Genomic DNA, 17,006 nt, shown 5'->3' with positions numbered 1-17,006 from the left:
GGGGGGGGGGGACAATAGAGCAATAATGGTTTGAAAAGAAAACGCAATGAGTGGGAGGGAGAAACAGCAAAATCCTTTTTCCCGTAGACCCCTCACTTAACGATGCATTTCCCTCTTTCTTGCTCCTTAGACCCAACGTCTGTGACGCACTTCCTTCTTCTTTGACCTTACATATACTCACACATACACACGCGCGTGCACACCGCATATACATATACGCACACATAGTGGGTTAGAATCGGTGTAGCTTACTTAAATACAATATATTATGTAATGATGCATTTTTACAACCTTTACATACGTGATGTCATAGTATAAGTGATTTATAAACTTTTTAACTTTTTACTGAATAAATTAAAACTTAGTAAGATAAATTTACTATAAAATTTAGATAAACAGATGTCGGTTTTGATACATTGAATTTTGCCTGATTCACACGAGACACCGTGAGGCTGCTTAGTTGAGTAGTTATTGAACATCGAATTGACAACAAGCGTGCGATTATACAGTTTAACGTAAGCGTATTAGGTTTACCACCCCGGAATCTTAAGTTCAAATGCCTGCGATGCGTTTTCGAAAATTAAAATTATAAAATTATTGTAATTGATAAAATACATATATATGAAACGTTGCTGTGACGTGACATATGTGAATTGTCGCTTAAAAAATACTAAATTTATTTTTTCTATTCTTGAACATTGTCAGTATTATTTCGAAACATTTGCAATGCGTAGCACAGCATGGTTTGTTTGTATATTATCAGCTATTAGCATAATTATCCCTCGAACGACACACTTATTTTCGGTATCTTTGGACGACACATATGGGTTATTCGTGTCCGATTTTAAGACTCTTAAAGTGCTCAAAAAATTCTGTAAAAATTCACACATATTCTTTAAGGTCTCTACTAAATTATTCTGCTACGCAAACATTGGACAAAATGTTTAGAGACAAAAATTATAGAAATTACTTTCTGCACCAAGAAAAAGAAAATGATTCAGTTTTGATATAAAAATTGTAATTTTGCTATATATGCTATATACAAAAAAAATCATTATAGGATGTTTTTGTACAGATATCATAATTTAAAAAAAAAAAAATATTACACGAGCCAAATGCAAAAAAGTGCAATTATTTGAGCATCTGAATATGTCATATTTTTAATGTGGACAAATAGAGTATTTTTAAAGAAAATACATAGGGCATAAGGCCATGTGCACAGGTATATGAGAAATAAGAAATAGCATGTTAGAAATAGCATGGACACGAAATACTCATGTGTGTCGTTCGAGGGTTAAGTAGTATTTATTATTTGACATACATTGTCGCCATGTTGCTGTATACGTGCTGTTGACTGCAGATAGCATGCAAACGATGACAAGTTGCCGGATTGCCGCCGATTTGCTGACAATGTTCTGTTTGCTGATGACCAATTGATAACACAAGTTGTTATCAAGGAAATTGATGCTGACACATTGCTATCAATTTGCCATCATAAGAATTCGAATTCCATTGAGTTCAATGCGACAGACATTGCTGTCTCATCTTGTCCTGAGTTTATCGAAATTAGTTGCTGCAACAATTTGCAGCAACATGTTAACAAACTTACTGCATTCGGCTGTCAGGTTTTATTAATGTTTTATTGATTTTATATAAACGCATAACACATAAACGCATAATATGTATTATAAGTATCCATTAATAAAAAAAAGACTATGTGAACAGATTTTATTGACTTTTAACAAATTTTATTGATATTTAACATCAAAATTACAACATTATTTGTAATAGCAGTACTTACAAACTCTGAAACTGAACTAGAAACGTATACAGAACATAAATACGTACATACATTACATACACGTATGTACACGCCGTCACGTTCTCCGTATTTGTTTCCGATGGACTTTTTATAAGGACATTTGAAATGTTATCAAACAGCAATAAATATAATATTCAAGATCTTTGAGAAAGGATAATTACAGATTGCACACCTTTGGATCAAGATGATATAATAGCTGTCACTCGTAATAATTTGTTATAAGGAATAGAACTTGTGTTTGTGTTGTAGAAAGAGGCAAGCAATTTGAATATTTGTTTATATAAATTAAAAATCAATAAAATTTGTTTACATAGTCTTTCTTTATTAATAGATATTTGTGATACAAATTATGTGTTTATGTGTTTGAAACACCATCAATAAAACATCAGTAAAGATGACATTTTTGATAATGCGTTAAATTCATCTTGAAGATCTCTACTTTAGTATGAAAAAAATTGTAAGGTGCTGTTTAAAAAATTCGAGATAATTTGAAATTTTTTATTAAATTTTTTTAGACGTGTTATAACTCGCATGAAACAGATAAATATTCACCCTTGATCTTTTTTTTAACTGTCAAAGCTTTTCTTTAAAAAATCATGGCGGACTGTTACGCTGAGCAGTCCGTATACATCCCTACAGCACGAAATATTGTAGCAATATTGTAACAATATTTTAATAGTGCGCAATATTATAAAAATTGCAGCAATATTGCTGCAATATTGAAATTTTAGTATTTTATTGGAAATATTGTAACAATATTGTGAAATATATTAATTTTTATATTTTGTATAAGAAGTATTGTAATATATTGCTGTAACATTATAATTCAACAGGTAAGTTCGTGACCCTGTCATGAGATGGACACGCTTCTCGTAAGAAAAAAAACGTCTAGGAGTCCTATAAGAGAGAAGGTGTATGCAAATCGAGTTGGCGAGTCTCCTGGAGATTCCCAAGCTTTTTCGGGTGTGTTTCCTGGGTTCCGAATATTTTTTATTATAAGATTTTTGTGTATATTTTGGAACGTCATAATAAGCAATAATATTTTAGCAATTAATAAAATTGTATTAATTATTGAAATACTGCATAATGTTGCAGCAATATGTCTACAGTTCTTTAAATATTGCAGCAACACTGCAAAATATAGTGCCAATATTTTATTTTAATGGACATAGGAGAGATTATTACAATATTGCAGCAATGTTTTGTGAAGTATAATCTTTCAAAGTAATAATGCTGCAATGTTGCTGTAATATTTCGTGCTGGAAGGATATATATAAAATATTTTTTATTATTTTTTCTTACATTTTTTTTGTTGAATCTTTGATATATTGTGTAGAATGTTGAGAAAGTATAACGATTGGCATGATTTTTGGGACAGCTTCGACAGTTTAAAAAAAGTTGGAAGGTAGTTACTCATCTGTTTCACTCAAGCTACAATTAGCAATGTAAGATTGGAAGTTTTTTAAATAAAAATTAAGATTACTTTGATTTTTTAAATACCACAATGTAATTTTTTCATTAATACATTTTTTTATAGTATTACCACATAGTATGTAATATTGCAAAAATATTGCAGTAACGTTACAAAATTGCTATAATATTACATGGTAATATATCAATAACACTGCATAAATATTACTACAACATTAAATATCCGCGAAATGAAACATTTCTGCAATATTATGGTAACATTCTAGTAATATTTACTTCCATAGTATGCGTTTGAAGAACGTGCTGTTAGCGCTATTGCATTATTTAATCCTTGTTTTACATTTAATTACAAGAAAAATAGTACGAGACACAATAATGCTTATAATGCTTTCATCGAATGTAATCCAAAAATATAATGTGCCCCTAATTTAATTTTTACACAAAATAAAAAATTTTGCTGTTAATTTAAGCCGTGATCCGATATACAGTAATATTGAAAATCTATAGTACAATTTTTTTTGTCAATGTATATCGGAAACAATCGCCTTATATTTATCACTAAACCCTATTTTAGGGAACCTGTTTCAAAAAAATCATATCAGGTAAAATCATTTTAAAATCACAAGTGAAAATTCTTATAATGCTGCAACTTTTTTTCTATCCTGTCTGATTCTTACTTAGGAGAAATTTAACTCCTTCATCTATCGGCGGTGCCGCGGTACTACTCGCAATCACTGTAATATTTGACATTGTAATATTTTAACGATATTGCACTAATAATACGCAGTGCGATGTACCATATAATTTGCGTGATATATTGCAATTATATCATATTATAAATCTCAGTAATATATTCGTAATATAGTTGCATGTTGTTATATTACTACAATATTGTACTGTAATATTATTGCAATATTACGTGCTGTATATAGATTTATATAGATGTAATATATTCGTAATATAGTTGCATGTTGTTATATTACTACAATATTGTACTGTAATATTATTACAATATTACGTGCTGTATATAGATTGTAAGGGTCTTTAAGACAAATTTAATAGAATTTTATATCAAACCTAATATCAAATTTAATATCAAATTTGTAGTATTATTTTAAGTAATAGTACTTATATGCTCTATAAATAGTATTTAAGATTTTCAAGAAGGGATAACAGCTTGCGTAACTTTGTATCCAAATATATAAAAGCTGCTACGCATAGTAACTTCTTAAAAAAGGCAAAACTTTATGTTGCAGAAGGATATAAGCAATTTGAAATTTGAACATTTGCTTAGATAAGGGAGTTACAGTTTGTCTTTATATTGATGCCTCTACAGCACGAAATATTACAGCAATATTTCAATAGCGCGCAATATTACAAAAATTGCAGCAATATTGCTGTAATATTGAAATTTAATATTTCATTGAAAATATTGCAACAATATTGTGAGATATTGTAATTTTAATATTTTGTAGGAAATATATTGCATTATATTGCTGCAATATTATAATTCAATACGTAAGTACGCGGTGCCGCCACGAGATTAATACGCTTCTCGTAAGAAGAAAATGTCCAGGAGGTCTATAAGAAAGCGTATGCAAAACGAGTTGGCAAGTCTTTTGGAGATTCCTAAGCTCTTTCGGATGTGCTTTCTAAACCCCTAAATGTTTTTTTTATTATAACTTTATTGCGTGTATTTTAGAATATCATTTTAGAAACAATATTTTAGCAATTAATAAAACTGGATTAATTATTGAAATATTGCATTACGTTGCAGCAATATATATCTGCAATGTTACTCTACAAATTGTAGCAATATTACACAATATTTCAATTTTATTGTTGCGGACATACACCGAAAAAATGTTACGGTTGTTTCAACTGAAAATATGATAATTTTCGCCCATCAATATATTTGGTTGTGATAACCGTAAAATGGATATATCTTGACAGCCATAGATGATATGCCATTTTACGGTTATCACAATCGTACTATAGTTCTTATAACCAAAACATGTATAACTGATGAGCGACTTTTGGTCGTGGCAATCGTACCCATTTTCTCTGTGTAGAAATATTATTACAATATTGCAACAATATTTTACGAAATATTATAATTTTTCAAAGTAATATTGCTGCAATGTTGTTGTAATATTGATTGTCAATCTTAGTGTTTGAAATACAAAATACAAAATATTTTTATATGCTCCGATAAATACAAAATACGAAATATAATTTTCTTACAAATACTATTTTTCAAATAAAAGTATTTCAAATATGTACACAGCCCTGCTTGTAACAAGCCTGTCTGATGGTATATACTAAAATAAGCGACACTGTCTTCAGATATGGCGACTAATTGAATCTGTGATAACAAATATGTAAGATCGAATGGACATGTCTCGCAGCTATATCGCACTGTAATCTGTATTAATAATTTAAAAAATAGTTACTCTACTTAGACGTTAATCGGAACGAAATTCTTTAACTTTCTAAAAAGAGACATGACCTTGCATTTCGCATGACTGCAATTTTAACTCTGACACACATTACAGTTTCCGCTACTATTAGGGTGACTATCATTGTTACTCAGATAATAATTTCTCATCAAAATGTATCATAAATGCGCGCATGTGTATTACTAATTATATTGCAGATAAACTACAAACTATTCAATGCCGCGCGCGATAAATCTGCCATGAATTATCAAGTGGGTCGATTTGACATGGAATTGGAGCCCGATGTTAATTCATCTTTCGATCGCCATAGGATTATGTGTTCAACGAGCTGTCCACGACATTCCTACAAGAAGTGTGTAAGGCTGACCAGTCTGCCAAATACACACATAAAAAATACCATCGCATCTACAGTAAGTCATATATGTTATATATCTGTTATAGATTTAGTTTTGATGTTGATTTTTACATCAAAAGAATTGAAATAAATATTTATTTTACAAACAATTAAAGATAAAATTAAAATTAACTCAGAAAATTATTTTTAATCACAAATGCAAGTAATGCGATATATACTTTAAACAGTTTTTTTACCATCAAGATGAAGAAATTTCTTTAAAATAAAAAATTTATTTTTTTTTTGTAAATTATGTTCAAATTCTAATTTTTTCTTAGTCCATTAATGTTCAACATTTTAAAATAAATTTCAGCGGCTTTATTTGTTATTTTAATGTCCTTAGATATTAAGCGATAATCATTTTTGATGTAAAATTTCTTGCTCTTTCAGAATCTGCTACTAGAATTTATCAAAAATAAAATAAAAAATTTATAGTAAAATTTTTGGAAAAAATATGATTTTTCAATCTTAAATTTTTCAAATCGATATTTATTTATAGAAATGGCATTAGGATAGTCTTGCAAAATCAAAATGTTACTCTCATGGATTCTAAACTTGAAAACAGAGACCCTAACTATTATAACCAAACTTTGGTGGGTATAAAATCTCCAAATGTGCCTCTAAAGTTTTGCTCCAGGACCTTCGGAAGATCATCACATCTTATATGAAAGAATAAGTCAAGATAAATCTTTTTTTTATTAATATTAATTATGAATACTGCATAATGCATCTTTTGTGCATTATGGATATATACTGTAAATATATATGTCACGGAAAAATCTGTCGGACATAGTATCACCAAAAAGTTTAAGTACCATATTTTTCAATATTTCGAAAAGTATTATTATGGTACAAAATATTCTGAGAAAAAGACTTCATTTTATTTTCTAATTCGAAGAAGCATGTTAGGATTTTCAAAAAGGCAAGGAAACTCACGACAATCAAATACTCTGTTCATGAGTGGCACTCAAGTAAATCAAACATTTCAAAAGAATGAAACGTTCGTCACGTCTACGTTCATTCCGGGTAATTTTGAGAACGAGTACAAAATTAAAATTATAAATATATCACTGATACATGTATGTACAAGTGTAGTAAAAAAAGATTTATTTCAATTTTTTGTACTTTCCATATACAATATAAAGACTTTCTGAAGGTCCTAGAACAAAAACTAACTATTATTTGGAAGCCTATGAAGAATTTTAATCAGTTCCACATGATCTAAAAAATATTAAAATTTAAAACAATCTGACCGAAACTCATTTTCCATAAGATTTGTGCAGGGTTCTTTGTTAAATAATGCAATTTTTATTAAAAAATTTTTCTTTCTTTTTTTCTATTTTATATGTAAATAATGATATTTACTAAATGAATTATTTTACTACAGAGCGAAGGTAGTCCAAGGCGTCACTTCAGCAGCGAGCGCCGAGAAAGTCTTATGCGGAACATGTTACAAAAATCGATAAGAATACTGAGGACGGGTAACAGTCGAGCCTGCATTTGTAATAAACGTCAGTTAAGGAAAAGAAAAAGTGAACGAAAGGCGAGCACTACCTTGGGCATCATCGTTGGTGCCTTCATTATTTGCTGGCTACCATTCTTTATGCTAGCACTAATTAGACCATTCTACAAACCTGATGCTATCCCGCATTCAGTATCATCTCTGTTCCTTTGGCTTGGTTATTGTAACAGTGCGTTGAATCCAATCATCTACGCGATTTTCAATAAGGAGATTCGCAAACCATTTATTTTAATAATGTGCTTACGCTGGCGCAACATCAATGAGTTAATGCGTGAGGAATATTATCAACGACAGTTCGGCGAACGAAGGACAAGGAATGATATTAACGGCGGCAATGATGGTACGGAGAATACCGAGCGGGCGGATCTCGATGATAATAATCAAAACATCGGCCACAATAATCATGATATCGACAATAACAATCAGAACGTTAATAACAACCAGAACATTGACAATAATAATCAGGATGTCGATCATAACAATCCAGATATCAGCAATAATAATCAGGAAATCGATGGTAACAATCAAGACATCAACGATAATAACCAGGACATTGGTAATAACAAACAGGATATCGATAATAAAAAACAAGAACCCGATGATAGCAAGGTTATAGTCAATACAAATCAGATTATCATTGACATTGTCAAGGAGTCGGAGATATCCCGCTTCTGATCCAAGGCGTGTTCCTCTAATAACGAGGATTATGGTATTCAACGAAGATCATCATCGTACTGCATGGACATCTTTCAAGTTGTCGCTGAAGTTCATGCACCTTGTATAACAGAAACTCTTGTGTGATCGATCAAGATGGATACCAGACATGTTCCAGGAAGATTCAGTGGTGTTTGCTCCATATAATATTTATACATTAGCTAATTAATAATTCTCTGTTTCTGCTGTTATTTCATATCCTTTTAATACAGATACTTATATCATTATTTTCTTATTAAAAATATTTATTTTTAATATATTGTTCTATTTTTTTGCCATCTTAATTTTATTATGTTGAATCTTATTTCATTCTTTATTTTATTTCTTTTATATTGCTTTATTTCCAATAATTTTGTTGTTGAGAATCTGAATTAATTAACTCAGTTAATTTCGCAGTCGCAGAAAGTAATTAAACAAATTATTTTTGAGATTGATCAAGAATTTTTAAAATTATGTTATGAAATCATACGAGAACTAAAAGACTTACATAAATATATTGTCAATCTGACCTGTGCAAGAATTATATGTTTAATCCTTTTTTAAAGATGTTATCCAAAAATAATTTTTTTATAACTCAAAATGTGATACATACAACTTTTTAATATTTAAAATTAATATATCAGCTATGTGTTAATATACAGACTATAATATTTTGTTTTTAAATCTATCTAATTTCTTAAATACCTCCCTTTAAATTATTATTTTAAAGTCTTAAAAACATCTTTTGAAAATTACAATGTTGTAAATATATAAAACTTTTGGTCAAGATTTCTTATCTTTATAGCACTTATTAAACATATTTTCAAAAGTACGTTTAAGACTTTAAAAATAATCTGTATAATTTTTTTATTCTTGGCGACAGTAAATCTTTACATTAGGGAACACCGCCGCTAACCTTCACCTTGGCATATATTATAGAAGTGATCAACTTTTAAATTAATGGGTAGTTTCTTATAGTTTCTGAGATATTAGAGTTAACGTGTAATTTATAATTTTAGGAGGAAATTTTTTTAGTAAATCTGCATTAAGGAAAGTTATCCAGATGTTTAATTAGTTTTGAAAAAAAGTAACGATAAATTATAGTATCCTATCTCCTGTTAACTAAAACGAGTGTCGAAAAATTTATTAGAAGAATACAGTCGAAGTCCACTCCAAAAATGCATTTAAATGACATTTCTTCGTAATTTTTTTTACTTTTTGGGTTTTTCTACATGTGTACGTGTGAGTAATATACGTAAGATATGAACTTTAACGATTAATATCTCGGTTCACGGGAGAAAACATTTTTACCACATTCGTTTCGTGCAAAATCATTTTGCAGCAACTTTTTGGAACTCTTGACTGCCGATATTGAGCCAATGTTGAGTCAATTAAACAATGTTGGCAATCTCTACGTGAGTATATGGATAGATAGCTTTTTCATGATAAATGATCCTCCAACCAAGTTTGATTATCATAACCAGATCACGCGTAACTACATATTGGTATAATTCACACATCAAGTAAATAAATCATATGGAACCATACATATATTTATCACACAAAAATAACTACGATGATGTAACTATATTGCTCGCAACTAAATATTTCTGGTTATATGAACCATATCGTTTTTTCCGTGTAATCGGTGTGTAATTATACATATATAAAATATTTTAAATAATTATGTATGAGCAATTTACATTTCTCCAAATTTGATTTTTTTTAAAGTAAATAACGCGAAAATTATGCGTTTAATTATTTTTTATGTTTTCACATTATTATTATTTATATTACACTAAAAAGTAAATTTACAAAAGAAAGAAAGGTGTATGAACATGTATGGACATATTTCATATATATAAAATATATTTGTTATCAATTTTATATTTAAAATATATACGTTTATGAATATTTAAACATGTTTATGTTTAAATATTTATATGTATATATTTATGCATGCAAAATTTTTTACCGGGAACATAGATCAAGTTCGACCTTTGTTTTAGCATCGTCTTTAGGTTGTCTTTTTGGCAAGACGAAAAGATCTAGCCTATATATCGAAGAAACAACTTAAAAACGACATCTTTTCGTCATTTTTCAATGGTTGTATTTTCAGCAAAGTGAAAAGTCACGACTAAGGCCCAGTTTTACAACTCACGGTTAACTCTTAACCGAGGTTCAACTCTTTCCAATTCTAAAATTGAAAAGAGATAATGAATAAGTTGAACTTCGGTTAAGATTTAACCATGAGTTGTGAAATTGGACCTAAAAGATATCTCTTCGTATTACTGAAAAAGCAACATGAAAAAGATCTTTCCACTACTTTGATAATTTTCATCATTCATCTGTAAGCAATACGCGGGATCACCACCGAACAGACATTGTGGAATTGTTTCTTGTGTTCGAAAATTATACAGGGTAGAATAAAAGAGGTGCAGCATTATGAGAAATTTATCCGTGTTCTAGTGAATATTAATATAATTTTTTGAAAACGAATCCTCAAAGAGGATTTTGATGAAAAATGATAGCTCTTGCACATGACACAGTAAGCATTACAGGATCTATAAATGGGATACATATATTGATAGTTATACAATTTCGTTTAGTTTTGTGTGAAAATTAATTCATGGATTTGATATTAAATGTTACATGTGCCAAAATATAAAAACTAAAAACAGGCTTAAAGATGACTAAAAGATACTTGCAAAAATTATCTTTATTATAAATAAATATAATAAAACTATAATAAATGGATAAAATTATAAAGAGAGCTTTTCAGCAGAGGTACAAATCGACACAAGAGTCATTTTTTTTTGTTTCTTGCTGATTATCGAATAAGGATAGGATGACTCTTGTGTCAATTTGTGTATCTTGCTGGAAAATTCCTATTGATGATTAAAGGGTCCTCTACATAGAAGTCGTAGATGGTCGTGGAGTCTTAAGTCGTAGGAAACCAACCAATCACAATCAAATATAAAGAGAATACTCGATTGGAATTGGTCAGTTTCCTATGACTTAAGACTCCACGACCGTCTACGACTTCTATGTAGAGGACCCTTAACAGTGCAACATCTTTAGTCATTTTTTTGACGATCATATTTTTTCACTAAAAGATATCTTTATAACAATTTAGTCCTCTTGTAGTCATCTTTCAGATAACTTTATGCTCTCTCTCTCTCTCTCTCTCTCTCCCCCTCTCTCTCTCAAAATTAAATTCTCTCTTTTATAAAATTATTTTACAATTACAATATTACCCCCCCTTGGAGAAAAATTTTCTTTTATATTTTTCTTAAAGAGTAAGTTTTAAGATTACCTTAAACAAAAGTTTAAACTGCCCAAATTAAAAAATCTTACAAAAATGTTACAATTCGAGTTGTAAATTAAACATAAATTAAGCGGATCATTTCTTGTTCCTGAAACGTTATAAAAACATTTCTGGAACTAAAGTTGTAACATCGAAAGCAAGTTTTATAAATGTCGCAGAAACGTTGCAAATGTGACGTCGCATATGTAAGATAATCGACTTAGGACATTTCTGGTTCTTATGACATTACCAAAATATTTATATGACAAAACGTAAACCGTTGGTTATAATGCAACGTTACAAAAACGTTGTTATATAATTTTGTTTAGCGGATAGACAATGAGTTTTATATTCAATGTCATATTTTAAACATTATTCAACACCAACCAAAAATTAAATTCCAGATTTTTCTTTAATTTATAGATTAAAGAGAGATGCAGATAAAAATTAATGTTGCAACTCGCAATACTAATAAAACTAATAATATACTAGCATTATAATTAAAAAATATCGCTAATAGCTAATAATGAATCTTTTAACGCAACTATAAATTCTTTTTCACAAATTTATCCAGATAGTACAACTTATCCATTTGACAATATTAAATATTAACAATATATTTATATTTTTAGACCGTATATGTGAGAAACACAATCAATACAAGAAATTTAAATGCCTATTACGGTCGGAGCTGGATCTTCGTTGCTTTAAATAATTCAATCTTGAATTACTAATATATACTATTATTTAACTTGGTAATTGTATAAAGAAGAATGAGCTGTATCGCTTCTTGGAATTTGCGTATAGTATGTAAGCGGATTTAGGTTATATTATATTGATAAGGACCCAAAAATAGGGATCGAAACGTATATTTAATTAATTTTTGATATGACTTGTTTAATTACACGAAAATAAATTGTACATCCGATTAACTGATGTTTGACTTTGATGGGCTTGCTTATTATTATTATTATTGATAGATTCTTTCAAGCCTTTTTTTAGATATTTGTTAATATATACTATATATGTACTTGCATATATACCATATTGTGGTCTTTTTCTAACTGCGCGCCGAATTGGTTTTCCGGACTAAATAAACGCAATTAAAACTACTCTAATATTTTTTTTCGCGAATTAAATTGACAAGCAATTTTAATAATTTGATGCTACCATCAAGCATCATATATTATAAAGATGTTAATATATTAAAACTGTTAATAAATTTATTGCGAAAAATATTACCTCGGCCGGGACTTGAACCCGGATCTTTTGTAAACCGTCCTGAGCCATTAGACTACCGAGGCAAATTTTTAATTATTAAATTATATTAAATTACATTAAATATTAAATCTCGTGAAACCATACATGTGAGAACACAACCAATAAAAAATAAATGCCTTTGACGGTATAAGTTACACTTTATCTACTAGAATAGCTACAACTTACAACTTATCTACTAGAATAGATTGATATATAAAAATATATCAATCAGCAATTCAATCCTAGAAATAAATAATAATTTATTTATTTCTAAGATTGAGTTGCTGATTGATATATTTTTTCGATTGCCATCTCACGTTTGTTATACAACTTATTAAGAAACATGGATACTCTAGTATTATGCGTAATTGGTTTCAAACTGTTTCTATTTTTCTGCAAGTTAGGATAACATCTCTGATAATAAAAAATTGCACTAGCAAAATTCCATGGACTTAATTCAGGCCATAATACTTCGGCAAAGTAAATACAAGTATGGGAAATCTAAAAGAAATTTAGATAAAATTTTGAAATGCATAGTTCTGCTTTGATTACAAGTAGATAGATTTAAACCACAAAAATTAAATACGTTTTCTTACTTGCCACATAAGGAAATCGCTAAGTCGAGTTTCTCCGGAAGTACGAATTAATAAATCTGGATTTGGAGACTTGTAAGTGTACAAACAATCAGTAATCAGAGCTTCGTTAATATCTTCAGGTAAAATATCATTATCCTTTACACCTTGTACTGTATCCCTAATCGCATGAGTAATTTCATCCCTTGCTATAGCGATATTAAAAAATATAAAAATTATATATGCATGTGTGCATGTGTGTGTATATATATTTTTAAATTATATAAAATATTAAACATTTATTTATATATACGTCACGAAACTAATTGTCCAGAGAGAGTATATGCACCGATATATCAATAATCTTTTTAAATCGGTTTAGACTGTGTTCTGGGTGCACACTGTTAGCACTATTGCATCTTTCTATCTTAATTGTTTATGAGACATAAAATAAGATGATGACATAAAACAGGATGATGCGATAGCGCTGATAGCGCACTTCCTAAACGCAAGCTTAGTGTAATATATAAAATCAAGTGTAAACGTAAATATAGTTCATTGTAATTATACTTACATGTATAAGCAATAGCAAAATTAATAAATATTCTATTATTTTCCCTAGTAATAATCATAACTTCAGCCATTAATTTACATAAATCTTCTGGTATCAGAGACCAATTACCAATCACACGAATGCATTTTCCATCGTCCTTTAATTTTTTCCTGAAAATTGTTTATATAAATTTGTAATAACAAAATCTATATTGTGCTGAAATGTAATACCTGATTTAAAAAAATCTAAATGTCACACATACTTGTCTTCTAAGAAACTCTTGAACATCTGCCTGGCAAGGTCCATGAGATTATCAACTTCTTCTTTGCTACGTTTAAAGTTCTCTATACTAAATGCATAAACTGTGACTTCTACAATACCGAGAAACGAGCACCAGTTTAACATCTCATTCATTTTGTCTAACCTGTCGTAAATAAAATATGAGGCAAATAAACATCCAGCCAGTGTGTCTGCAAATTGTCTTTAAAAATGCATACCCTTTAGAGTGTCCCTCCTCTTTCCTCAAGTCTTGTCTATTTGCATAACGTCTGTTACCATCCATGATAACTGCCACGTGTTTAGGAATTTCGCCAGTCTTAATGACCTTTAAAGCCAAAAATTGAAACCAGTTCAAAATGCGTTCCTTTAGCCACGACATTTTATTTCAAATTTCACGTTCGGGCGTACGAAAACGTACAATCTGCAATCAACTGATTCTCTTCAATGTTTCAAAAGTTTTTGTCACATTCACTATCCAATACTTGTCGACGAACACGGTATATATACTACTCATTAGCATGAAAGACGATATCATCCCGGTGAAAAATTTTTCATGCACGAATATATATAAATAGAAACTAGAAATATAAACACGCATAAATATTCATAAACATGTATGGTAATTATATACGAAATATGTCCATACATGTTCGTACACTTTCTTTTATAAAATTATTTTTAGTATAATAGAATAATACCCGGTAAACAATTTTTTATGCGTGAATATGTATAAATGTGTATCAACATACGTAAACATTCATAAACATATGTATAATTATATATGCAATATGTCCATACATGTTCATACATTCTACTTTCTTTCATAAAATTACTATTTAGGGCCGGTTGTTCCATCTTTTGATAAATTTTATCTGTGAGGTAAATCTGGTAATCCGCGCAAGTGATTGGGTAATCTTACTACTTACCCAACAGGTAAAATTTACCAAAAGAATAACTGGCCCTTAGTGTATTAAAAATAATAATAGTAATGTGGAAACATAAAAAATAATTAAAGGGATAATTTTCGCATTGTTTTAGAATTAGAAAAAGACAAGTTTAGAAAAATAAAAAAAAAATTGCTTATACATTTTATATATAATTATACATAAATAATTTTTTTACATTTCTTCAAACTTGATTTTTTCTAAAATAAATAGTGCGAAAATTACCTTTATAATTCTTTTTTATGTTTTCACATTACTATTATTATTTCGATTACATCAAAAAGTAATTTTATATAAAAGAAAAAAGGATGTATGTATGAACATGTATGGACATATTTCATATATAATTATATATGTTTATGGATATTTATACGTGTTTATGTATATTTACACATATTTATATATATTCATGCATGAAAAATTTTTTATCGGGTAGTAATATGAAAACATAAAAAAATAATTAAAGAGATATATAAAGATTATGCGTTTCGCGGATTTTCTCCGTGTTGAGATCCATTCTTGGAATGCTAACGTTTCGTGAACCTTGCAGTCTACTTCATCAGGGCGAGGAGCCTGATACTGAACTGTTCCTCCGGGCCGGTCCTTTTTATGCTGCTTGTTGGAATGGTGAGAGAGAAAAAAAAATTGTGATTGCGGGGGAGAGGTGGGGGAAATTGGTCGGTCTTCAATAACCGGGAGAATGGTCTTCCATGTTTTATTTATGTTGTAGTCATTATCTCTATTTAGATTGTTAGGGTGTTTTTGTATCTCTATGGCTTCTCTATACTTTCTTGGAAAGTATGATGTAATGTTGGCTATCGTGGTTGTTTTGTCAAATAGTATTTGATGTTTTGTTTTAATGTGATGTTCTGACAATGCCGTCTGCGTAGCGTGTTTTAGCCTGACATCACGTTGGTGTTCTTTTATATATGTAGGTTGATCATTCTCCCGGTTTCTCCAATGTATTTGTAAGTTGTAGCTATTCCCATAACGTTTGTTACCAGGATTGGGAAAGTTACTTTTTAAAAGTAACGCGTTACCGATACTTAAAAGTAATGATAAAAAATCGTTAGTTTTTTTTGTAAACAAAATTTTGTAAAGTTTTTTTTTGTAATGTGTCGCGCGCGGAGCACCACTGTGTGCTAGACAGTCGAACGCTCGCGAGACTATTCGAGGTCGCACATGGTTTCTCTCATCACAGGTGTTACATCATCTCGAACATATTTTTGAAAAGTCTTACCGGCTTCGACAGTGCCATTGCATTGCATTATTCAAAATTCCTTCATTCGTCTTGACGGCCTTGGTAGTGCGGCGCGGAAGCATCGTTGCAGCAGACGTCTTAAGGCGTCTATTGTTGAGGGGATGAGGGGGACCTGCCATTCTCGTTTTTTACATTATCTTTTTAATACTTGTTCCTTCAAGGTGGCCGGTTCCTTGCATTCAATTTACCTTTGTTTAATGGCCAAGTCCAGCCAGGTCGCCAGATCAATTAAAGAGAAGAAAAAGAAAAGAAGAATCAAATGGCGGTCTGGCGAAACTGGTAGTTATACATTCAAGCACGAGCCCATATACGTGTGCTCGCCTTCGGCGGTCCCCGGCATCAATAAGGGACGAGGGGCATTCTGAATAACACATAAGTTTTAATAAATTGTAGTAATATATATATATATATAGTATACCCCTCTCATTAATCCAGAATAGTATAAATCATGTTAAAACTCAACAGTTTGCGAGATATTTAATTGTTTACGATTTTTCATGCGCGTTATA

General features: G+C 30.0%; 2 protein-coding genes across 2 annotated transcripts in view; one reads left to right on the top strand and one right to left on the bottom strand.

The window, feature by feature from the left end:
• Positions 1-8,537, top strand: part of 5-HT7 (5-hydroxytryptamine receptor 7) — a 46,559-nt gene extending 38,022 nt beyond the window's left edge. Inside the window, exons 5-6 of the mRNA XM_018507108.1 lie at positions 5,910-6,122; positions 7,494-8,537. Coding sequence (XP_018362610.1) covers positions 5,910-6,122; positions 7,494-8,303 — 1,023 coding nt within the window. The 3' untranslated portion in view covers positions 8,304-8,537. The remainder of the gene's footprint in view (positions 1-5,909; positions 6,123-7,493) is intronic.
• A 4,621-nt stretch (positions 8,538-13,158) lies between these two features.
• On the bottom strand, positions 13,159-14,764 carry LOC108760725 (dehydrodolichyl diphosphate synthase complex subunit DHDDS). The gene is made up of 5 exons (XM_018506828.1): positions 14,511-14,764; positions 14,276-14,437; positions 14,035-14,183; positions 13,485-13,669; positions 13,159-13,389 (listed from the first exon to the last, which is right to left on the bottom strand). Exons 1-5 carry the CDS (start codon positions 14,669-14,671, stop codon positions 13,159-13,161), a joined length of 888 nt encoding a protein of 295 aa, XP_018362330.1. The 5' UTR covers positions 14,672-14,764.
• Positions 14,765-17,006: the final 2,242 nt, after the last annotated feature.

This window comes from Trachymyrmex cornetzi, unplaced genomic scaffold (genome assembly GCF_001594075.2).
Source record: "Trachymyrmex cornetzi isolate Tcor2-1 unplaced genomic scaffold, Tcor1.1 scaffold23, whole genome shotgun sequence".
Classification (NCBI taxonomy): Eukaryota; Metazoa; Arthropoda; class Insecta; order Hymenoptera; family Formicidae; genus Trachymyrmex; species Trachymyrmex cornetzi.
Note: the sequence above shows the minus strand (reverse complement) of the source record. Positions and strands in the feature narration are given on the sequence as shown.

Bases quoted from the DNA above. Each gene is read 5' to 3' on its own strand.
- LOC108760725 (XM_018506828.1), bottom strand. From the start codon at position 14,671: ATGTCGTGGCTAAAGGAACGCATTTTGAACTGGTTTCAATTTTTGGCT. The intron at 14,184-14,275 runs GTATGTGTGACA...AACAATTTTCAG, and splicing joins AAGAGTTTCTTAGAAGACAA to GAAAAAATTAAAGGACGATG. The intron at 13,390-13,484 runs GTAAGAAAACGT...AATTTCTTTTAG, and splicing joins GCGATTTCCTTATGTGGCAA to ATTTCCCATACTTGTATTTA.